The 24,771-nt window shown below is 43.2% G+C and overlaps 1 protein-coding gene across 1 annotated transcript in view; it reads left to right on the top strand.

Annotated features, from left to right (window-relative positions):
• LOC128879939 (nephrin-like) overlaps nucleotides 1–24,245 on the top strand; it is a 116,023-nt gene extending 91,778 nt beyond the window's left edge. The window contains exons 9-15 of the mRNA XM_054129515.1: nucleotides 9,015–9,145; nucleotides 16,770–16,929; nucleotides 17,495–17,842; nucleotides 20,682–20,948; nucleotides 22,869–23,108; nucleotides 23,306–23,418; nucleotides 23,918–24,245. Of these exons, the coding sequence (XP_053985490.1) occupies nucleotides 9,015–9,145; nucleotides 16,770–16,929; nucleotides 17,495–17,842; nucleotides 20,682–20,948; nucleotides 22,869–23,108; nucleotides 23,306–23,418; nucleotides 23,918–23,998 (1,340 nt within the window). The 3' untranslated portion in view covers nucleotides 23,999–24,245. The remainder of the gene's footprint in view (nucleotides 1–9,014; nucleotides 9,146–16,769; nucleotides 16,930–17,494; nucleotides 17,843–20,681; nucleotides 20,949–22,868; nucleotides 23,109–23,305; nucleotides 23,419–23,917) is intronic.
• Nucleotides 24,246–24,771: the final 526 nt, after the last annotated feature.

Below are 24,771 nucleotides of genomic sequence, written 5' to 3'. Positions count from 1 at the left end.
AGAGAGAGAGAGAGAGAGAGAGAGAGAGAGAGAGAGAGAGAGAGAGAGAGAGAGAGAGAGAGGAGGGAGGAACGGTGGCGCGCACAGAGCAGTCTGCTTAATTGCTCGTCGACGTGGAAAAAGAGCAAGGAAAACTACCCGAAAGGCACCCGAAGAGATTGGAATCGTGTTACGGAAATTATGGAATACAATTTCCAAGGATGAGCTTAACGACGAGGAAGCTTTAATAATAAACGTTAAGCGTTAACGAACCCCGTAAAAACCGTAAAACGCAGCCACGTCTTTTGGGTGCTGGCCGCGGATGAAGAAAGAGGACTTGACAGATGCAATCCCGGAAGTTCTCCCGTCGGGGGAAGCAAGTTTATGAGGTTTTTACGAGGCATCCGATACACTATTTTACAAGTAATAAGAGTGCCGAGGTAGCTTTTGGGCCGGGATACTAGCATCTTGGCAAAGTTCTTCCCCGAACTCGGTGTTTCGCGTTCAACGTTTACGCGCGTCAGCCTTGAAGCGACTTCGACCTACCCGGCGTCGAAATCTTTGAGATCTATTCTAATAACCAACGTTGTTAAAGTTATCGCGAGCCATCGGCTACGAATCTACACAACGAGTTACGCGAATACGTGGCTATACGTTTGCGTTTATTCCGTTTACCCCGCCAAATGATTTACCATTGCTGCATAAGCTTGCTACATAAATACTGGAGATATTCAGATGATATTGAATTCGCTTTAAGCACATTTTGACTTATGCATTAGCCGAGTGAGTAGAGGACTTAAAACAGCAAATATCGCTCGTTAGTGTACCAGCGGAACGGAAAGGCTTTCAGTTTAGTTTCTCTCGCAATTTCCGGTGAAATTTTCGTGTCGATAAAAAAACCACGAAATCCGACAAATTATATTCCAAATCGCGGATCGGGAACGGGCACTCCACTACACGACGATTATATCGGCGTTGCAGGCGGATTAGTAATAACCGATAAACTGTAGGTTACCACCCGTGGCGCCGATTCGAATTCTGGCAACCAAATAGTCGCGAGACTCGGTCGTGTATTTTACCGTATTCGGTTCGTTCTGTGTTCGGTCAACGAAAAATTCAAGGGATTAAAGACAAGGATTGAGAAAAAGCCAAGGAAAATGTTTGGTTAAAATTTTAGTCGGGTTGCAGGTTTGTCTGGTTTCCTAACTAAAAGCAGAAACTTCGATTGTCACGATTACATCAGCTATCAGTGACGCGAACTAGAGCTTCGCGAATGCTATATAAATAGTTTACATCAGTGAAAATGGACGCGCTGGTTGGCTGGGTTAGGGTTAATTAAAGCACGACCGTCAACGATGCCCACCGGATCGTTATCGAGAATTTATCGAGAATCTGGTACCCGGACTTGCCAATTTCGTGGTCCAAGCTTATTCGGGCCGCGACTTGGTAGTATCAATATCGCGGTCGAGTGGCCAATTTGCGAATACCTACGATTCCGGTGATTTACGAGTCGTAGTATTGAGAACACAACCAAAGTAGCTCGACCGAATAATCCACCTACTAGACAAGAACTTGCCGCGGCCGAAAGCTTGACAAAACTGAAGAAAAACAACTTTAACGAGATCGTTGAGACTCGTAGAGTGGAATCGACTCGCGTACGCGATTACGTGGATCGATGGTCGACGGAGAACGAAATAATAGCGGTGCTTCAGCGAACATATTGCTGACACCTATCCAGCGGTTGCTTCAATTTTGAGAATCCAGCGTTCAACTTCGAGAGCACTTCTGAGATCTCGCACGACACCGGGCCCGTTTTAGATTATTTACAGCTCAATTTAATTGCACGCAATTACAATAATGATAAAATTTAAGTTCACGAGAGCTCTGAAATGACTCCAAGAGTCGAACTCAGCAGAAGTCATCCTAGAGTTAAGAACGTCGTTCGAACGGCGTTCATTATCGTTCTCAAGTAGATGCCAGCTATATGTATATTCGAGTTCTGTTCCTGTCCGAGATGTCCGATCATTGCAGGAGATAACTACTGCAGCTCCCAGCTTCCGACTATTATTTGGACTCGCTGCTACGGGTACCTCGTTGCTCATGGAATGACTATTAGCGTCGTCGAGGAAGGTTCGTTATCATCACCCGAATTAACTCGACGCGCTCGTAATCCTGGGGTGCCAACCATACGTTAAATCTCAACGACCGAGCCAACCGTATCGCCTTGCTTCGATCCGTTGTTCTTGCGCGTATTTTAACTAATCGCTCAAAAATCCATTTAAATCGTCATCGTTCTAACTATAATTTCGAACAACTAAAAGAAACAAAGTATCTACCAAATCTTGCTTCAAAAATTCAGCGGATTAAATTCGATCTGAGTTTGATTTGAAGGGACCGTTCGAAACAAGTTCGACATTGACATCGTCATGGACGAGGACGCTGTCTACAAACGATAAATCGTGGTACTGTCTTCGTACGTCGAAAAGCCATTATCGACTCCCATTATTCGCGTAGCATATATCGGCTTCGTTTCGCCACCCTTCCCCCTGACCGCTTTCTGATGATTCGATACCTGCGAAATACCACCGAGGAAATTCGCCTTCCTTGAATCGTTAAGCTTCCCTGTTCACGATCGACAGAACTCTAAATTTCGACTCTGTCAATTTCGCGACATCGACGGATGTTGGCGGTTTCCGATCCTGGTGAGATTTAGATTTAATTAAAATTCACGACACGATTGACGTCGAGGCTCGATAAAACCAAGTTGAAGGAATTTCAAAACGATACGAAACAATGAAAATTATATTAAAATATTCAGAACGCAAACTCGATTTAAAAATTGATTCAAAAGACGATAATTTAATTCCACTCTGAGAGGTTCATCAAAACTTTCCCTCGCTGGAAAAAGTACACGTGAAAGTTTGAGAAACACTATCATACGGGACGATCCGTAATCCTTCGTCTCGACAGACATGATATCTCCCGCAAAGAGACGGAGTCTTACCAGGAGACAGGACTCCTCTTTATCAACGGGCACATTTGATCCCATTCGTGGTGGCAACCTCCGCCCCTGCGTGTTCGAGTTTCCATGGACATTTTAAAATGCTTTAATTTATCTGCAACTCCTTCTCGAGCCACGATACAATGCGAAAAATTCTTCCGATATTAAATCTCTTTTAACAGCGGAAAGACGGCCGCAGTAGTTCAAGATTGCATCTTTATCAGCTCGAAGGATCTGCGATCCCGACGGGGCAGCCGCTTGATGTTTCCAAAGATCAGGGGGATTCTGTCGGATCCGCAGGACACGTAATCCGTCCGTTCTGCAGGGACACGTATCCGTTCTCGATCGGATAGCGCGTGTGCCATCGGCGAACCTTTTCGAAAATTTCATGAAGCTCGCGGTGGGGCACCGATATCAATCGGGTTCATCGCGCGATGAGACAACCCACCGACCAGCAGGATTTCGGCTTGACCGTATCGAACCGATTCATCGGCACACGCTGCAGAATTCATATCGCGAAGTAGCTCCTCGCGCAGACCGATTGTACGAGACCTTCGTTCGATCCCTACATCCCTTCGCGGTTCCCTCTTTTGTTCTTTCCTTCTTCCGCTCGGTTGAATTGGCAGTTTCCTGTCTCTATGTTTCCGATATTACGTGTAAATACTCCCACGACCGGAAACGACTTTTGTATAATCCTATCCATCATACAGGAATGTGTACGGATAGGGACTACATATTATTATACAATGATGTTATCGACGGAATTTTACAGAATAACGTATCGCACGCTTCCAAACTTCTACGACATACAAGCCAGAATGTCTCTTCGAGTCTCCCTTCAATGACGTTCTGCGAGTTGTTTACGTTTCAAGAGCCAGAAGGGTAAATACTGTGCCAACCGCGAATATTGGAATTCGTCGAGTTCCAAGCTCGGAACTTTGGATTAATCGTCTACATGTAACAATTTCGTCTACCCTCGTTGGACGTATCGATCAATCTACGACTCGAGCGATTCGTACTTTATTTTCTTGAAAATCGTGCGTCCTTTTCGTCGGATCGTTTCATCTATTCTCCTGTTTCCTTCAAATTGTTTCCCCTTGCCGTTTTTCTTGCGCAGCTCTCTTTATCGAGACCTTCCATTTGGCATTGAGTTTGATGAGTTGAATTCACCCGAAAGGAATCTCCACGGTCTCCGTGGGGCGTTAGGACGAATAATGGCTACACTTCGGCTGCCAAGCTTCTCCCTGTGGCGGTCGTTTGCAATAAAGCATCGTCTTTGCTCTCTGTCGCTGATCACCGATGTCCGATCGATAAAATTCAGCGAAGCCGAGGGAATCGGAGGCCGTAGATAGAGGAATTTTCGGAAAGAAACCGTCAGTGTTGCGTAAAATGGATTAAAATCTACCACGCGATGTCTCGTGGAATAACCCACCTCCTTATTCATGAAATTTCTACTATGCGATCAACTCTCGAATCTTCGAACGACTGGTATTTTAGGATTCGATGGAGCAAAAATAACTTTCACGTGGACGGTGAATTTGTTGAAAAAATAGATTCCTAGATATTACCCTTTTACAGTGTCCGATCCTAGCAATAAAATAAAAATACTTAAGCGAATACGCCAGACTCCGCGCTAATATTGACAAAGGTCCTGTACTGGTCCTTTTCATTCAATGTTTGCCCACTTTCTTCGAGCTCTAAATTGCGATATTGTGGAATTACGAGCTATACCCAAGACTTTTTATCGCCCTATGATCGACTACTTGTAAATCTATATGCTGTTATCAATTCAACAGTGTCTTTAATATATCTGGAGCGAAGGACCAAAAATCGTCCTGTTTCACCTCGAATTACATTGTTCCAAAGTGTTGCCAAATGTAACGAGGATTACGCTAGGGAATACAATGTTCCTCACATTTAGACCAGCAATCCACGCGGAATGGAGAGTTCTACCTGCGGCCCCTTTTAATCCAAAGTTGGTGAAACTATTAACATGCCAGGCGCGGTTGATTCGATAAGTGTTCTGTTCTTTTAATGCGACGAGAAACAATGAATCGCACATCGAAAACAATATATTCCCAATGAAAACTTTTAATTTTGTAAACAAAAGACGTATGCAACGCGGAATAACTTGAAATTTAAACGCAAAGTTGTAGAGTACATTTGTTATAGTTTAATTTTTCACAATGGTTACGTTGCGAATACAATCTCATGAATTAAATGTCCCGAATATTTCGTTTCTGCATCAACATGAGTTATTTGAAAACAAACGTTTAACGAATACAGTTGCAACGAGCATTTGTTTCATATCAACGTAAATATTGTTAATTAAATATTATCAAATCGATACATATTTTTTTTAATTAAAAGGGATTTCATCCTCTATTTGACGAATAAAGCCGAATACATACGGGTTCGCCAAATTCAATTCCAAATATTTATTTTAATAATATGCTTTTAATACTTCAAAGTGTTAATAAACTGTAAAAAAAAGTCTTAATCGATTTTGTTGAACCTCCTATCGAGGGCATCCCTTTAATAACCGTCGCGACGCGTCGGCGTAAAAGATTTAGCTCGTAAAAACGGGTGCAAATATTAACCGAAGTTCGCGATCCAAACGATCCCATCATGCTTTTCCGTTATTTACAAACCAAGCCAAATTAACACCAGCGCCGATAAGTAGCGAAGAAAATTTAGAACATAACTGTTCAAACCCGTGAATACGAAATCAATCTTTTCATTGTAAACAAAAAGCAACCTATCTCATTAGAAATATATTGCTCGCAGTGGTGGCTCTCGGTTTCCACAAAAGGGTACTCACGGCGAAAACCACGAGACGGTGGCCACTTGCTTAACCATGACCTCTTCGACATTAATCTCGGATGGTACATCAACGGATTGATCGACACCTCGAAGAGAGCCATGGTCACTCCCGCCTAATTCAACTCCCTCGTTCCATTCCATCTTGGTGTTACGTCCAGTGTGTTCCGACGTCCATTACCATCTCGTTACAGCGATCTCTAGCATTCGCGATACGCGTCGCTGGTACACAGGACACCGTAGCGACTCGAGATTGCCACCGTAGCGGAATCACCGGATTCGCCTCGTTTGTCCCTTAATTGGGCGTGTTATTAAACGTCAGCTAAACTCGTAGAATTCATTTTTTGCTCCCGTCCAAATTGGCCAGCCCGTTAAACGAGGACGTTCGCCTGTTCACGCAGGATACAAGGAAATTTTCGTAAAAGGCGGGCGCGCGCGTAATGAAAATTAACCCGAGGCCGTCCCGTTGGCGTGTAATTGAACGCGCCACGTGCACTCTAGAACGCCGGCAGCGTGTAACGTAAGTGCTGAACGCCACTGGATACGTAGATTCGACGTAGCCCATTTATTACATAGCTGTACACGCTGGACCCGGTATTCCCAGACCACGCGAGTCCAACACCTGGCCGAGCGTTCGATACCAAATGGGCTAGGTGTCCTAGTAATCGGACATGCCCCGACGATAGGATACTTGGCAAACTTTTTCTTAGCCCAGATATTAGCATAGTCCTTTCGAAACCACCGTGCCAAGTTTCCTCTAAAGTCTAGATTGCATCGTTTCAGTAGACCTCGCAAAAACCATTAATTCCAAAACGGGACTGTCCACCTATCATTTTTAAACAATACTTAAATCGAAATGGGATGGACGCACCTATACAAGTAACTCGTGCAATGTCGATCAGTGGACTTGTTTGGAATTCATTCCATAGTGTATTTTATTTTCCACCAAAATTATACCATACGTATACTTGATCCATAATTTAAGCGAATCGGCGATATTTGTTCGCGGGTCATTTAGTTTAACGCGTTCTGTTTATTTTACCGAGTCGAACGCGAAAATGAAATACCGCGCGAACAGAAGATAGAAAGTAGATGACTAAAACGATTAAAACATTTCGATTGACTTTTGGGTGAATGGAAATGTTATTTTTTTCTTTAATCGTCAGATTATCGAGACAATCACCTTATGGCGAGCGCAATTTCGTGCCAGCATTTGAAACGGAGGGACACACGTGTGCGCAAACACGTTTCGTCGATACGTGCCCGCAAAATGCGCGATGCGAACTAAATTAATGGAAAACTTTAATCCGATTATAAACGCGCGTGTTCCACGCTCGATAAATACAATAGCGACGATCAGAGTGAACGTGCCTTTGTGCAAACTACGCGCTCGTACCTCTGCAAATCACCCACGCGGAGGTTGGCCGAAAGCAATACTATACAAATTCAAATAAAAATTTCGAAAAGCTGGCAATGTTTACGTTCCGAGAAAAATTATGAAATTGGGTTCGTCGAGAAACAAAATGTTTGTATCCGTTTCCTTTACAGAATACTTGATGATATATCTATCTTCGATCGTCGAAAATTCCTAGCTCACATCGAATCGTGCTGCTATATGTTATATGTTAGCTCTGATAGGATTATATGAGTTCACGATAGGGTAATAACCCCTCAAAAACGGGCGTAGTACGTGCACAAACGATTTTCCCCTGGAATGTACCGGCACAAGGGGCACGACTAGCGCGACCAAGATTAGCTCTAAGTTTAAACGCGTGGTTGTACACACTCTAAAGGAGCGGTGTATAGAGGGTGGCACAGTTATATGCAGCTGCACGTATTCCTCGAATCTGAACGTGCCGCTAGAGCCACGGCACTCGAGTACATATTGTGCCTTGCCGCATGCATGCGTTTATACCGCACGATGAATGCATGCAACGCGCGGCTTCCTGTAGCCGCGCGCTCCGATCCACGATTTATTTCACGATCAAATCGCTACGAAAAATATAAGACGCATCGACAACTCGTAATTTATAATCCCGCTGATCCTTCGAATCGATAGAAGCCTCCGACGCTTGTGGTTTCTACATTGCTACAAGAAAAAAAAATGGAAGAAATTTGACTTCCAGAAAGAGGACAAGTCTCTGCGATACGTCTTTGGGCTATTCCACGTCAATATAGATTGAAGTATATTGTTGTCCAAACGAAAATACAAATATAATATTTTCTCGGTGCTTTCTCCCAATAGTTTGCTTCCGTCGTTTCATTTTTCGAGTGTCCTCTTTCCATTGGGAGTTTTCCGATTGCTCCAGTCTGCCTCGTCAAATAACACGCCACTCGTCCAAGAAATATTTGTACACCGAGCATCGCCGTGGTAATTAAAAGTTACCCTTTCGATCCCGATGTTTCTTCCGAAAGAAAAATAATTTCTCAAGCCCTCAGACGTCCACGAGACGCCGAAAATCTAAGGAAAATGTTTGAACAGACCGACCGGGCTCGTGCAACAACGATCAACGCCGAATTAGGATCGTTTTTCCTTTTAGCGAAAATAACGTCGACAGCAAACACACGCTCGAATCGATTAGTTTTATTTCAACGTCAAATACAATTTCACATTTTTGTCGAGAAAATAACGAACGAAGATTTGTTTCTCTTTTACTCGTCAAACTTAAATTTTTCTCCGGATATGAATTTTAACTGTATCTGCCGTGGTATTATCGATACGCGCGCGAAATTCCATAGCGATTCTCTAAGCGCGATGAACTATGCACGATAAAACGTTTCCCGTGAATTCGTGCGTGCTATTATTAAATACGATAGTTTCGTGTTTCGATTCCTCCCACCGGTAGGTCGTTCTATGGCTGAAAATGTAAATTTCATTAACACGCCTCGCTAATGTTCGAATATTATTGCGAGCTCTTGGTTCATAAACAATGCATCGAAGCCACGAATAGCAATTTGCCGTTTTACTTTGCAATTAGACACTTGACCATGCATGATGATAAACCAGTGTTTGCTACTCACATTGAATTTATATATAAATAATCCAATCAAAACATCCATTCCGAAGAAAATAGCGTTCCAACGTTGAACGGTAATCCACTACTTTGCGCTTAGCTTTATGATCGTGCTAACCATGGACATTAATAAAGCAATTATGAACCACATCTGTAATTTTAAATCGTCAAATTCTACTACGTCCTTTTTTTTTTTTTAGTTGCCCCTATCGCCACTCTGAAGATGGGCTCGTCGTTGAATCCGAAGAACATCAAGGAAGGCGACGGCGTTTACTTCGAGTGCAACGTTAGGGCGAATCCTAAGGCTTACAAATTGGCGTGGTTTCACGAGGTACGTCAATCCGATTGCTGCATCCGTTCCCTCGTTTCCGCTAGCTTCCCAATGACGAACGAAACCCGAAAACTGCCAAGCTCGAGAAGCTCGAATCCCGCGGCGACGAATCCGGTTGCGTCGTGTGTGTTCACGCTCATACGGAATGGAAAGCACGCGGAGAAAAGTGTGGAAACACGACGGAGAAGCTTCTCGATGAATCGACACGAGTGCGAAATTAGACGACACGCCGAGACGAATTCCCTTCTAGAGTCTACTTTATTGCGTGCTCGTAAAAGGAAGGCGCTAGAGCGTAAAACCGACGTAATAACCATGTCGCGTTCTAAAGTCTCGGGCATTCAGAAAATTGCGCTATAATAAAGAGCAAAAGAACGGCTTGATCCTGGTGGGTTCGACTGAAATAGTTTAATTATCGTTCTTTTCGTTAGGTGTTACGAATAATCCGAGGAATGCTAATTGTAATTATATTTTATCTTTAGAATCTCTCAGAAATATTGGAACACTATCGGGTGTTCCCATAGTCTACTGTATCTAGATGAAAATCTTGCCCTGGTTTAAGGAACATTGGACTAAAGCGTGAGTAATGCGCCGTGAAGAACCAAGACGACACGGAAACGTCGTCGTGCCGATCTTTTTTGTCTTGACTCGCGAAAAACTCCCGGCTCGCACCTGGAAAGCTCGAGCGTTATCTTCGGTCACTCGAGACTCGTCGAGTTAAGCCTCTTAAGGGGGATTATGCTTTCCATCATTTTCTCCATCGGGACGAAGCTCTCCCAAGGGATCGGCGAAATCCTACGAACGAAACCCCTTGCCTCTACCCAACGTTTCTCTTAAGCATAACCTTTGAGACCGACGAAACTTTATTCGAACAATAGATTTGTATCTAATTAGGATATTTAATAAATAGGAAAACACAGTCGAGCGAACTATACGCGATCATTTTGGAAACTGGGACAAGCTCGTTCCCATGCGCGGGTACAAAAAAATTGATGAAACTTAAATCCCACAAAGGAAACCGTCTTTTGACGAAATAATTTCCTGTTTTGTCGCAACGGTGCGTGTGCAATATGTATGACACAAGAGATGAAATTAAAACTAATTGCGCGAGTATAATTGCTACGCAACTTGAAAATGTGGGGAAAAATGTAGTAAAACGAGTAAAAAATGTTTAACCTGCAATGGTAGAACGTTTGAATACCTCCTTTGAATTAAGTAATTTCCTCGTATAAAAAATGAAACAACTCGTAAAGTATTATATTTTTAATGATCATGCCTTAATACCTGGATGCATAGAACGACCAGAAGAATCGATTTACGTTAAAAGAGATGCAGGGTTTCGTTTAGAAAACAGGGACAAGTATGTATAGTGCTTGAACCGGCTCGTCAACAGGAAAATTATATCACCAGAAAGTAATACAAAACAAACAAACCTTGCCCCAGTTTCTACATCAAATCTATACACCCTCCGGCACAAAACGATGGCAAATATTTCGATATTGCGAAAAATTTTACAATACACGTTGAATGTAAAGGTAACAATGTGAACAAAAGATCACACGCTAATATCCGATAGAATCTCCTATCGTACGCATCGCGCACCATCGGTTTCTCCATTAGTGCTCTTTGAAACCCTGTGAAAGCAGAATGCCAGATATTCTCTAACTTTCCACGTCTTTCCTTTTCTTGTCCCCTTTTCCTTGCCACAACGAAGCTCGCTTGGCTTTAATGAGAAAGTGACGCGAACAATGCCCAACGTTAAAGTAGAATGCAAAGATGGCAAAACATTGTAGAAACCGTAGGAAATTGTACTTTTTACCGACTAACACATGATCGATTAGTCGTCATGGCAATGTTCGTTCGAGTCTTGAATAAACAACGAAGTATTGATATACCGCGATACTTGTCGGACGATCTAATATTGAAACGGAAATGAAACTAGCTGAGATCGTTGGACAGTCAAATTGACTTTCCTTTCGAAAGTTTCTAAAAGCTCACGAAAAATGGAACAAAGGTACCAGACACGAGCAGAACGGCTTGACATTCATTCTTTTAGACAACGAGTACGGCGATTTTTAGCCGTTGCAAGAACCGTGCCCTCCAAAGGGATGACAACTTTTCTGTAACAGCGGTAACGTGATCTCTGAGATTACGCGAAAAGATCTTTCAAATTGTTAAGCTCGACAACTCGAGAAAAAGTTTCGTTCCAGTCGGGTTCAAGGGCTGATAACGAGAGAAATTCGGAGAATTGTTTTTCTACTCGAGCATAACCAGTTTTGGATCTTCTCTTTTTCGCTGCAACATCGATCCATCGTAATTATTTTCACAGGTTATTTCTTTCTTTGTGTGAATTCACATCCAACAAACGAACGTTATGCGCGATTCTTAATTAACGCGCTGAAATTAATGGCAAGAATTACGATCGAATGGACTCGGATAATCGAAAGTTGGTAAAATCGAACAAGGAGAGAGAAAAAGTTTTAATAATAGGACGCCTTCTTCCGGTGGAATATGATCCAAGGCTGGGTCGCGGAGGAAAAAAGGTAAAAGGGAAATTCGGTGAATAAGTAACGGAATTTAAAAGTCTCGAAGAAAAGAGTTTTCATCGGAAGGGAGAGAGCTCTCGAGCAGAGCAAGGATAATTTCAAATGTCTAGGAGCGTTCGGTCCACGTGAACGCGAACCAGGGACCGAAGAGGGGGAGGGGAGCGGGCGTTCGTGTGCACTCTGTCGAAATTATTGTAAATTTACGGGCTCCCGTTGTCACTTCCCGTCCATTCGATGTCCCTCCGCCTCACACGTTCGAAAACCAAACCAATGAATTGCCCACGAATCGGCGGGCAAAGCCGGTTTACCAATCCGTAAAAATGCTCCCGTAAAAACGTCAACGCGATGAAAATTTCCCCGCCGAACGAACGGCACGTATCCACCACCCCTCCCATTGTCCTGAGAATTTCGGAATTCCTGTCAAAACGCCAGTGACAAAACGCTTCCATCTGTGTTCGAGCGACGCAATATTAAAGTAGAAGCTTATTCGAGCTTACGTTTAAACGAAGAAACAATTCCTCACATTTCGTCCCGCGAATCTTCGAGTTCCCGCTGTCGTTACAAATAAATTAATAAAACGCTAGCTCCGTTCAATCCCCAGCTATGACTCTCGCGTCGTACACAAAATGAACGATTTTGGACGAGTTTAATCTATCCCGAGCGAGTCCCATTATTATTTCGACACCTCGAGAGGCTGTCGCGAAGCGAATTACGAATGTTTGTCACGACCAGGGAATCGCTGCAATCCGATAACGAATGGATTAGGTAGATTAACCACGTCGACGCTTGGGACAAGTTTAAAGGACTACGCCAGAGGGTGTAAAGTGACGTTCGTTACTTTCGACACGGTCGATTAATCGAAACCGATGGCGCGGATTCCGCGCACGGACTCAAACAAGATACGTTCGATCACGGATTCGAATTACGGCTATCGTTTTCAAGCGCAAACTGAAAAGGGAGAAAGATGAGCACAGATCGAGCGTCATTACGCGTGTACGTGTGCTTCCCAGTGACATAATCAACAGCAGATAACATCGCGCTGTGACATGCGGTTGAAACTAAATCCGTTCGATGCGTTACATCAAGTCGGACCTTCCACCGATTTACCTACGCGTCCCGGGGTATGATGCTCGTCGTTATCGCGATAGCACGTATGCGTCGAATGTCATTATGCGGTTTATATCTCCACACGTTATGGTTCCTGTTCCCACGAACTTTTGACGCTCAAATCATGGAACCACGAAACAAGGAAAGTTGTAAACACAGTTCTATCAATTTTTTCAACTCGTGATTCTATAACCAAGGACGCGTTGCACGATAAAATGCAATCTAGAAGTATCATTCGAAGAAATGAAGAACATTTTTTTAGTTCAACCTCGATATTACTATTTTGTTTGGAGTTTGCATGCTTTTTGCACTTAGAAATTGGATACCAGTCCATTATCATCACTTTGTTATTTTGTTTCTCTCTTGCCTTATCCAAAAGGACATTATAAAACGATACATCGTTTCGCTAATGTATCCTTAATAGACATTTATGCAAATATTTGTTTCACAATTTGCAAGGATTTTAAAACGATAATATCGAGCCTCGCTGAAAGAAGAGAACGCGACAACGAACATCGAAGTTAAAAGTACGCTGGAATGGATTTATGGAAAAACCATTATTCATCATTCTTTAATCGTTCGTGCATTTGAATTCGTAAAAGTACATATTCAGAATCGCAAAGCGTTTTTTAGAAGATGCCAATCCTCGTACAAAAAATCCGACAGTTTCAGGGAATTGGACTGAGAGCGACCGTACGTTTCACCGCGATACGAGACGAACAAATGTGCATATTAAAACACGTCGTGTTTTGAAATCCTACCGTTTTGTTTCAATTAATGCGTTTTGGTTGTCCGGCTCAATTTTAAAACTTTCAAAAGTCCACCTGATTTTCATATTCAGACAAATTTTGAGCTGTACATTTTTGCGTATTTTACACATTTACCGCGTTATGTTCCTGTTAAAAAATATTAATGTGTTGCATGTTATCTTTTCAAGCATTGGTTCGCGTTTGTTGCAATTTTTTTCTTTGAATTGCGGGGAATCGTCCCGGTGGAAATCGGAAAACGAAGAAAACCTGCCTATCCTTTATGCATAATCCGACAGATAAGAATACGACTACCGCGTTGGTGGCGAGACGCACGTTCAAAGACATTTTACGAGAATGGGAGTTATCGTTCTCCTCAACCCCTTTCCCTGCCCATCCGTTTGTAATGCAGAGCACCGGATATGTGTTCTTTCCTCGCCGCGAACACGTATTATCTCTCTGACGCGAATGCGAATATTTAACGTCTAATGTAGTCACGTTACGTTATGCAAAAATAGAGAAACTCCGGGGGAAGTTAACGCGAAACCCGAGAAAAAAGTAATACGTAGCTCGATCTTTCCGAATTTACAGGGATTTGACACAATACGATAGCACGAATACCTTCAATTTTCAACTATCCGTATTCAACTGTTGGACGTAGGAGCGGTTATATCCGATGATGTACGCAGCCAATATCTTGATATTCTACTGACCCCATCGTTATCTTCGATGGCTGCACTACTGCCAGCAACTAATTGGAAATTCTAGATGATCTGGTTTATACTATGGAGAATCAGGATACACTAACATTTTGCCTAGCCAGGCGCTCGATATATTATCGAACCATTTTACCACCATTAGGATTGGTAGAATTAACGAAAATTGTATTATCATATTCATCGATTAACATTATTCTACATGCTACGTATTGTGCAGTTGCAGAATTTTATTATATATTAACGATACGTGCAATACTCACAATTATCGCAGAATTAATTTATCGGTATCCAATGTTTGCTGGATTAATATCAAATACGCACCGTTTAAATATACAATTCTATGTTGTTCAAAAACAAATTCTAGAAATCCGTGTAAGTTATCGCTTCGATAACCGATAAATCCACACTGATTTATTTGCAACGTAAATCACTCGCGGAGCAAACGAAACAAATGATGTCTTTTCAGAAAGAGAAGAGCCATTGTACTCCAAGAGAGAATATTTCTTTTTCAGGTTGCACGTAACTAGGGCAGGTTCGTTATTATGCCAGGTGAACGGAAATCGTGTGTTCGGTGTATGCATGTTTTGGGTGCGCAAGTAATAATAATAGGAATGCCTATTACAGTGAATGAAGACATGTTGCTTCCCAATCCGAGGTAGTTTCGAGACGCTCGAGGCATATTCCTGTGTGCCGTGCGGATTGCACGTACAAGTTCCAGCAAACTCCTGGAAATCGAACGAAACAGATACGGCGCTCGCTGTTCGCATAAAACAACCAGTAGTGGAACACACGCGTATTCGACGAAACCGCCACCCCTCATCCTCTGTTTCATTCCATCGCTATTCACGACCCTCCTTCGAGGGAGTTTATCCACTTGTACGGTGCAAGTAAAATCTCGGAAGGACGATAGCGCGGAAACAGAACCAAAAACGTTAAATTTTATCGCGCATACAAGTGTAATAGTTCGTGGAAGAAGCGACAGTTTGCTCTACTCGTAAATTGGAAGTGTCTCATTCAACGAGATCAAGAGAAACTAAAAAGTCCTTGTCGGTGTACGGGAAACAATAAAAAAAAATCGAAATATAGATTCATTCGAAACACAATAAAGTTTCCTTCGGTTTCTCGAGTGGAATTACCCTGGTCGGCGTTCACCGAACACGTCCCAGCTAAAACTTTCAAGAGTCTCGGCTCGGTCTCGAGTTTCATGAGAGGTACGTGAAATTTGATCGCTGTAATCTTTGCGGATGCTTGACTTTGTACACGTTGAATGTGTACGAATATGTTAATACTTCAGGGATGATGTAATGGATGTAAGTACATTGAATAACAAAAGATGCAGCAACGGAACGACCTAAAAGAACACTATTCTGCCCCGAGGAAATATATATGATGGCTTTAAAAGACTTTAGCAGCAACAGAGGCGGTGGTGGGACGATAGGTCAAGGCTTGATAGTCTCGTCGCGATACGATTCATTTGAAAATTTGCCAAGACGAATCGTGATTCATCGGATGAGGCGATCCAAAAGTTCGCGCGGTGTCGGGGGTTCGAGGTACGAGGACAGGAAAGGTTTAACAACTTGTGATTTTAGCGCGAGTCCGATGAAATATTCAAGTAGTCTACTCGCCGCGAGACATCCGCGGGAATATGGGCTTCTCGAGCCGACGGAAATAATCGAGTTTCAGAAATTTACATCCGTCCACGGACTCCGTTTCGCGTGACACGCCTTGTGCCGCAATCTGTGTGCAAAGCCTTTGTCGAAAAGTTAAGGGAGAAATTATAATATTGGCTGCGCGAGGAAAGGGACGAAGGGGGTTGACGGGCGTGAAGCAGGCGCGAAAATTCGTGCGCCAGAGGGTCTACACGAGAGCGTTATATTTCGTAGATGCGTGTGTACATACAGGAGTGTATATATTTGTAAACCGGTGGCCAGAGACAAGTGTAACGCCGAGAGTACAACAGCGACACGCTTGCGTTAAATGTACGTGGAATAACGAGCTGACGAGAGAAGAGGAGACAGAGGGATGGTAGAGTAATGTACGTACATCGTAAATTCTCTTTGTCCGACCCGTCCACCGACAATCTGCAAGCAAGACCACGGCCAAAGCTATTTTGTTGAAAACCTCATCTTTGGCCGAGGTTGACGAAAGCGGAGGCACGCGACCTCAAAAATCAAAAACTATCACGGCGACTCTCCAGACAAGCTTTACAGGATTACGAGAACAACAAAGTCTCCTTCTTTAGAACAATGTCAACGTTGCGCGCACACGCGTCAAAGGATGTCACGTCAACGTTTCCGAAGTCTGCCACGACCGAAACACATTCTTGCAGACAATTCAGAGCAGAAATACTGTAGGTCAAACTACACGCGACGTTAGACTGTACCGTGCGGTTCGATAAATTTACAATTGAGCCGATCAGGTGAACCGCGAAGACCCAAGCGATCGTATCTCTACTGAAATCTCGACCGAAACCTCTTTCATGCAGGATCTTTTCTCTTTGTTTATTCAGGAAGAGCAGCTTCATTCCAACGTCACCGCCGGCATAGTACTCTCGGACCACTCTCTGGTGCTTCAGAGAATAACTCGAGAATCTGGTGGAAACTACACATGCATGGCCGTCAATGCCGAGGGTCGAGCTAGATCTAACGCAGTCGACCTCCAGGTTATGTGTAAGTATATCTCTACCTTGTTCGGCAAGAAAAATAACGTGGACTCTCGACGATACAACTCGACTCGCGTGCATTTTCCCTGCGAGCCCGTCACGGGTAATCGGTGCTTTTATTTCCTTCGTGTTAATGCAAGCACAACGTAACCCCCGCGAGATTTACCACCACGCGAAATGCTTTACGACGTATCGCGTGACTCTTCGTTTTCGTCAAGGGGATAATTCACCGCTGCAAGTGAAAAATGTAAAAGCTGGGAACGTCTGTTACGGAACTTTCTCGGTAAACCACTTTCAACCTAAGTTTACGTTACCAACAAAGATATGACCTCTCCCCCCAACCCCCCTCCTGTGCCGACACCTCCGCGTTTCAAGCAATTTCCTCGACAAATGTAACGGGTCAATTTTATAATTTTTTCAAGTATCCGTGAGTGTTGTTATACTACTTCCCGCTGTTGCATTCGATAGCAGCAAAGTAAAAAACTAAAGAACGTACAAGCCAATTATAGGAATACGGTTTCACCGTCGCGATGCTGCGGATACATCGTGCGAGTTCTGCGTTTATGTTACAGTCGCCCCTATTTGTAAGCACGTTGTAAATTCCGCCGGCTGGAGGTACCAGAACGCAACACCGCCGCCTTTAAACGTTCCCGAAGAGATTCACGGAGCCTTGAAACACGAGACCATCAGTTTGGTCTGCGAGGTGGAAGCCAACCCTACATCCGTCACCTTCCATTGGACCTTCAATAGCAGCGGAGATCTCAACGATATTCCGTCCACAAAATACACTAACGAAGGCACATCGAGTAGACTCAATTACACCCCGTCATCCGATATGGATTACGGAACGTTAGGCTGTTGGGCGAGGAACGTCGTCGGTTCATCCAAACAGCCGTGTCTCTATCAAGTGATCGCAGCAGGTTTGTGGAAACCCAGTCACGTACCACGACCTTTAACCTTATCGTACCACATTTACGTATGCAACCGCACGATAAGCGTTATCTCCCGTTTTCGATGCGTGTCATTCTTTCAATGCAGTTCCGATAAGTTTGAAAAAAGAAAATGATGATAGAAAAATGTCGATTGTTTGAAACTGGTGTGCATCCAGCACGGAGGGATTTAAGTTCGAGGAAAAGAAAACTGAGTCGCGAGCGTGGCGCGTGCAAGCATGCGTCAAGAGAGTCGTCATTACTCGGTGAAGCGGTGGGAACGAATTAACGAGACGCTCGGATGTTTTTTAATTATTCCTTAGCTGCGAAAGTTGTCGAGCACCGTGCTCCAATTCGCGGCGCGCGAACACAAGAGGAGCACCGTGACCGAAATTCTCTGGTAATAGTTGACGAAATGAAAAACACCCGCGTTGTCTCCAGTTGTGTCGCGTGCGTCTCTCGCGAGAATTTAATAAAAATTGTAATTGAATATGTTCATTATAGTATACGAGCGACTCGACGGTATATGTATTGACCGAATCCCGACCAAAAGCTTGGCCACTGTGCTCCATTTTACCAGTCAAGCTTTACTCCGCGATAAAAAAAGTACCCGTAAAATTATGATCTTACTTCCCATCGTAAATTTAGGGTTTAGCGAGCTTTTATATGCATTTTACACCGAACTTTTTTCACAGTTGTTCGTGAACTCGGCGTTCACTGTACCAATTGCAAAAGCGATTCATTCTTTAGCAGTGCATTACTGTACGAAAGAGAATTTTGTGAGATTTCACGCAGGTACTCGAAACGATCATTTTCATCACGCTCGCAACACCGGTAACGAATACACAGACGCGAGCAAATTCTCAATTGCATTATACATCGCTGCACGAATGAAATGTTTATTTCCAGAAACGCATCAGTTTTTACCCAAGGGGAGATTCGTACGATGAGTCGGCAAAAACATGTAGTACCGAATTATTTAAAAAAAAAAAAAAAAGAAAATATAATTAGTAAGTAGTTGCTAGTAGATTGCGTATATTCACGAACACGAGATGTGCAAAAAAGCATTTCCCTTCCGTATGCAAAGAGTAATAGAACAGTATATAATAGACCTACACACCGTACATCATTTTGACACATGCCAATGACGATTACGACATCAGCACAGTCCACGAATACTCTTTATACTTGCATGTGTCCCTCGTCTAGGTGCATGTACTTTGCATACATGCATGCAAAGTTCCGCACACACGTGCATATTTGCATATAAAATGTGCATTTGCATACAAAATACGCATCTGCATAAACATCCGCAGTGTAGTAATTAGTTGTGTTATTAAATCATACACGACATCAAACCTTTGCAAAGGATTTTTTGACGTTATTAACTTATGGAAAAGCTGAATTGCTGAAATACGCCGTGGACCGAGAACGACGGATAAAATCGCCCCGTTTTAGCGACGAAATCAACGGGTTTAATTTTGCACCCGTCGAGTAAGCGCGATCATCGTTTCGCCCTGGTCAATACTTTCCCTTTGATTCGATCTTAACCTCCCCCGTGTGCGCCGGTTGCGGTAATTGGACACGTAATTTAGTTTCGGTGGAGGAGGCAACGTATTTCTTATGTAATTACCAGGCAGCGGTTTTTTGCGGACCGAGGGTCGCTACTTGGCGCGTGGATCCAACGCAAAACGTTGCACGCCGCGGCTTTAGTCAACCAACTGGTCGCGAGTAATTAACTCGCTAATTGAAACGAGGATGCGAGGCGATAAACGGAAATGCCGACGGATGATGTGGGCGTTCCTTTGAACCCGTCCGAAACCCCTTGCGACGGTGGAGATGTTCGAGAAACGAGCGCAAACAACTCTGCGGAGTCGCAAATTTGCGAAACGAGGCGTCTCAAAGTGATGGAGAACACAAAAAAATTTACAGAAACCCTGCTCCTCGCCGTGTCTAATTTAACTCTCGACGTGCAACGGTGCTTGTCGGTATTAGGAACACGAATATGACATTTGTAAAATATCAGAGAAAACGAAACTAAAGTGTTTTTTTTGGAGAAATCGAAATAGTACCCCACAAAGAAATTGTCTAAATAATTCCCCATTGGTGTGAGCGATAAAGTAAAGCATAATCTCGTATACTTTAAATAATTTTCAGAGTACTGAAACAGAATGAAAAGCGGGATTCAAAGAGAAGGGGCTTGAAAAACGAACGAAATCTGTTTTATCGTGGCACTACTAATTTGCGTTAGCTGCAAAGGATTATATTCGCATCGCGCGTTATACAGAGGGGAACGAAAAAAAAAGGAGGAAAAAAGACAAACGAGATGGTAAAGAATAGGTACACCGACCACATTGTCCACCTTTTCCGCAAGCTTTTTCAGCCGCCTATTTGCATACAAGCGATCTCGTTAATGTAACACCATCGTCGATAATGACGACCGTGGGACATAATTTCATTCGCCGCGAAACGGTGCAGTATCGCGTTGCAATTTTCGTTGAGCAATGAAATGAAGTTACGCGAGCCGCTGTGTATGTGGCCACGCCACTTTTTCCCTTCCCGGGTACCGAGCGAAATTTGTACGGTACACGAGGTTACCCCTTAATACGAGTGTACGTTCTCTTGACAAAAAAGGGACACGCTTTTACGCCCCGGTTATATTATCTATAAACACGCCAGAAACACACACGATCGTAACTTTGCGCGTCGTCGTTAATCACCGGATACGCGCGGTTATTTTGGAAACGCATTAACGTCAGGTCCCAAAGCGTGCGATACACAAGTGGCTTTTAAAACGTTTAAATGATCGAAAGTCGCGTCTCTTTTACAGGCAGGCCTTACCCGCTTCAAAACTGCACGGCCTACAATCAAACTGGTTCCTGGATAAGGATATCGTGTACGGAAGGATACGATGGCGGATTGCCACAAAAATTCGTCGCGATCGTGGACAAACAACGACTGGAATCGCCGAGTCCTTACTGGGACCTGGAGCTTCACAAACCGACGACGGTCGCCCTTTACGCTGTCAATATGAAAGGATCCAGCGATCCAGTGATCATGGAAGGGGTAGCGCTTAAAGGAGTAGCCAAGTTCACCGGTGCGTAAGTACCTCTGACACGAGTTGAACGGAAAACGTGAACAAATTTTGATTACAATTACATTTTGTTGAAAATATCGGGTTGCTTTCTATAGAAAACAAACACGAATAAACCGCAATTTTCATCATTTCAAATTAAAATACTACCTCGATGCGTGAACGCGTTTCTCGTTTGTTTACCGAACGGAAGCTAGCTCCGAGCGCATAATTAAAATCAATTAGAGCTTTTAAACTCTCGGAATCTGACCTCCTAATGGCTATACGATCGCAACCTCCTCTCTTCTTTGACGTTTAAAAAAATGCAGGATAGTAGCCAAATGAGAATTGGACTCGGTCCCATTTTCCCCCTTTCGTGGATCGTTCCCGTGCATCTGCAGTCGTTGTTATGCAACCCCTGAATACGCTGTTCGAAAAATGCATAACCCAAGCGAGGAAGAAAGAACCCTTGGATTATGTCTTTCTTAATTCGATATGAAAAATTTAATTACTCGTTCGATTACGTTCTCGCGGTGTCGAGTATATGGAAATTTAATTGTTGCTCGTATGAACGAAATTGCTATTTTAATTCCGTATCGATTGTTATCAAATTAAAATAAACGGAGTAAAGCGCCTCAAGGTAGACCGTTATCAACGCCGTTGGCTGCCGTGAAACCTTGCTTTTTACGCAAGAGAATATAATCACCGTAAAATATACAGGTTGAGTCGAGGTGGTAAACAGTTATTAATCGTCACGACATACGCAAGATTTAAGGCGCGTCTCGAGGTGTTAACACCTTCGCGAATTAATTATGGTGGAACTACGGAGACAAATATTTTCGATTTTTTGAAGTTGTCAGGGTAACGCGTAATCCTTTAAACAGGAAATGCAGCATTGCTTTTGTCGACACGTTGGAACGGTCGACCTCCACAGAATCCGGAAACAAGCCTCCAAATTTATGAGGTATTATTATGCATTCTGTTTTCTCTCATCCGTTTCTTCCTTTTGCTCCCCCCCCCCCCCCTCCCACGATAGAAGCGCGCAGTTTCCCGACAGTTCTTCTGCCTCGGAGTTTCTCGCCGCGTTCATTAATCTTCCATGGCTACGAAGACGCCTCGTCGAAGGAACTAATGTTGAAGTTGCACCGAGTGGCGACGAAATTAAAATAGGCGAGAGCCGAACGAATACGCGTCGATAACGTTTTCTCGAATTTACGACAGTGAAATTTAATTGCAATAGCAATATCAATGAACGGGACAAACGAAATATGAACAAATGAAGTTATCGAGACTGTGCAATTAAAGAAATACTTGAGAACCTTGAACATCCATTAAGAACCTAATTCGTAGAGATAGCAACGCGCGTGAATTAATAAACACGTTAATCGAACGGTGTCAAGGAAATACCGCCTCCGAGAAGTTTCGCAATAGACCAAAGTAAGACCCTAATTGGAAGTAGATTAGGTTCCTGGGAAATGTCTCGCCGCAATTCAACCAACATCGTTCTCTGGGGGAGTGTGAACGACAAACAAGTAAATTAGAAACCAACGTGTATCTCGAAGCGATTCGTACGCATGGGAGTATCCGAAACAGACTCCCAGATGTTCTCACGGGGATCGAACACGTTCAACGGGAAGTATACGCTTGGGAATATCAAAAACAGAATAGTGTCTGCAACTCTTTTCAACTCGACGTCTAAATACATAAAATCACGATTCTGTAGATAGGTAAATCTGATACTCGAAATAGAAAAATAACAAAGTAGTAGAATTTGTAAAAGATCTTTTAGAAACAAAAGGGACTCGAAGGAAAACACTCAAAAACAAATGAAGGGTGTATGGTTGTTTCGGTTGGAAATGGAAACGAGGACGAAATTAAATTTCAACCACGTACATCGTTGAATGAATTATGTATACGTAGAACTGGTAGAGATTTCGTTTATAGGTGAATCGGTATCTTCGGTGGACATGTCGCCGATCCTGATTGGGCTAGGTGGCACGGCGACCGGTTTGGGGCTAATCGTGACTGGAGTGCTGATGGCGCTTTGGCGAAAACACGCCGCCACTCCAGCGAAACCAAAACCACCCCAACAACCTAGCATCGCGACATTCGCTGGCAAAGGTGAAGAGGAAGACGGGAATCCTGATCTTATACCCACCACAGCCTTGACCAATCATTTCACAGGTAACACACGGTACTTTGAACCCCTTGCGACCCGACATGCCTAATCCAATCGTTATCGACCCAGTCAAACCTGACCCTTCGACTTGGTATATGTTCTCAACACACACCCTGTACGTGGTATCCTGTTTGCGATATCGCACAATTTTTCCGAAAAATCGATTATACGACTGACATTAAGCTCCCCGTGAAACTTTCAGATAGAAAGCTTCTACATTACGGGTCCCTGCCACGAAGGCCGCGTCAATTGGAAGGACGAGAGATGTCTTACGACGTCGTAGAAGATTCAGATTATCCACGAGCATCGCCAAACGTTAGTAATCGAATTTCATACAGAGGCTAGCGATGATAGTACGTTTCCACGCCAAATAGATAGATCATTTTCTATCACTCGAAATTCATTTGAAATCAACAAAACGATAACTTAAACTCTCCCTAATTTCACGTCGACTGTAACATATTTTAATTTCATTCAAATCCCTCGTCTCGAGTACGGAAAGTGATCGATTTGGCATGGAATGACCCAGCGATAAACCGGAATAGCCGGGAAATCACCTCGTAAAGTAGCGTTACGCCGCTGCTTCTGCCATTTTATTACCAAGGGATTGCGTGGTGCATAAATCTTGGCATAAATTTAACAACTGTTTCGATAGAAACTATAATTTCGAGCGATCGAAAGATGAATATTCTGACGCGGCTCTACAGGTTGCAATGAATACGAGAAATATCAAACTTCGAGTTACAGCTTTGGACTATTGTAAACGACCAAATGAATATATTACAAGGTAACAAAATCCTCCATCTTTTTGCAGACGTTTTACAGTCTCCAGAGGCCACAACGATATTCAGAGACGGTAATCAGAAGCGCGGCGATCCAGGAAAGTTGCATTTAAGAATGAAACAACGACGAAGAAACAAATAATCCCGAGCCACGGTGATCAAGGAAAAGGAAACGTATCCTTCAATGGGCACAGCCGCGAAGCAACGAAATGCTTCGCGGATCGCGCAAGAAACGAAAATCAAAAAAGACTAAAGCCACCACGCTTATGCCATCTTGTACACGTTTAAGCGTACGAACACATTTATTAGCCACACGACAACAGCATGTCTTTGTAAATATTGTATATAAATAAAACATCGTTTTCGTGTTACTCGTGTCTCAATTATTATCTACTTGCATTAAAATTCTACTATCAATTAATCACTTTCTCGAATGAAATAATTTTTTGGGAGAAAAATTTAACCGACTTCCAAAAAGGTGCAGTGAAAAGTAGGAAATAATTTCTAGTCAATTTATATGAATACGCACTAGCTCTAGATATAATTGCTTAAAAGTATGGGACAATGCAGTGAAAAGTATGAAATAATTGCATTACCGACCGAGCACTCTGCATTACCGACCGAGCAATCTGCATTACCGACCAAGTAATCTGCATTACCGACCGAGTAATCTGCATTACCGACCGAGCAATCTGCATTACCGACCGAGCAATCTGCATTACCGACCGAGCAATCTACAATACCGGCCGAGAAAACTGCATTACCGACCGAGTAATCTGCATTACCGACCGAGTAATCTGCATTACCGACCGAGAAAACTGCATTACCGACTGAGTAATCTGCATTACCGACCGAGAAAACTGCATTACCGACTGAGAAAACTGCA

This window comes from Hylaeus volcanicus, chromosome 7, assembly GCF_026283585.1.
Source record: "Hylaeus volcanicus isolate JK05 chromosome 7, UHH_iyHylVolc1.0_haploid, whole genome shotgun sequence".
Lineage (NCBI taxonomy): Eukaryota > Metazoa > Arthropoda > Insecta > Hymenoptera > Colletidae > Hylaeus > Hylaeus volcanicus.
Note: the sequence above shows the minus strand (reverse complement) of the source record. Positions and strands in the feature narration are given on the sequence as shown.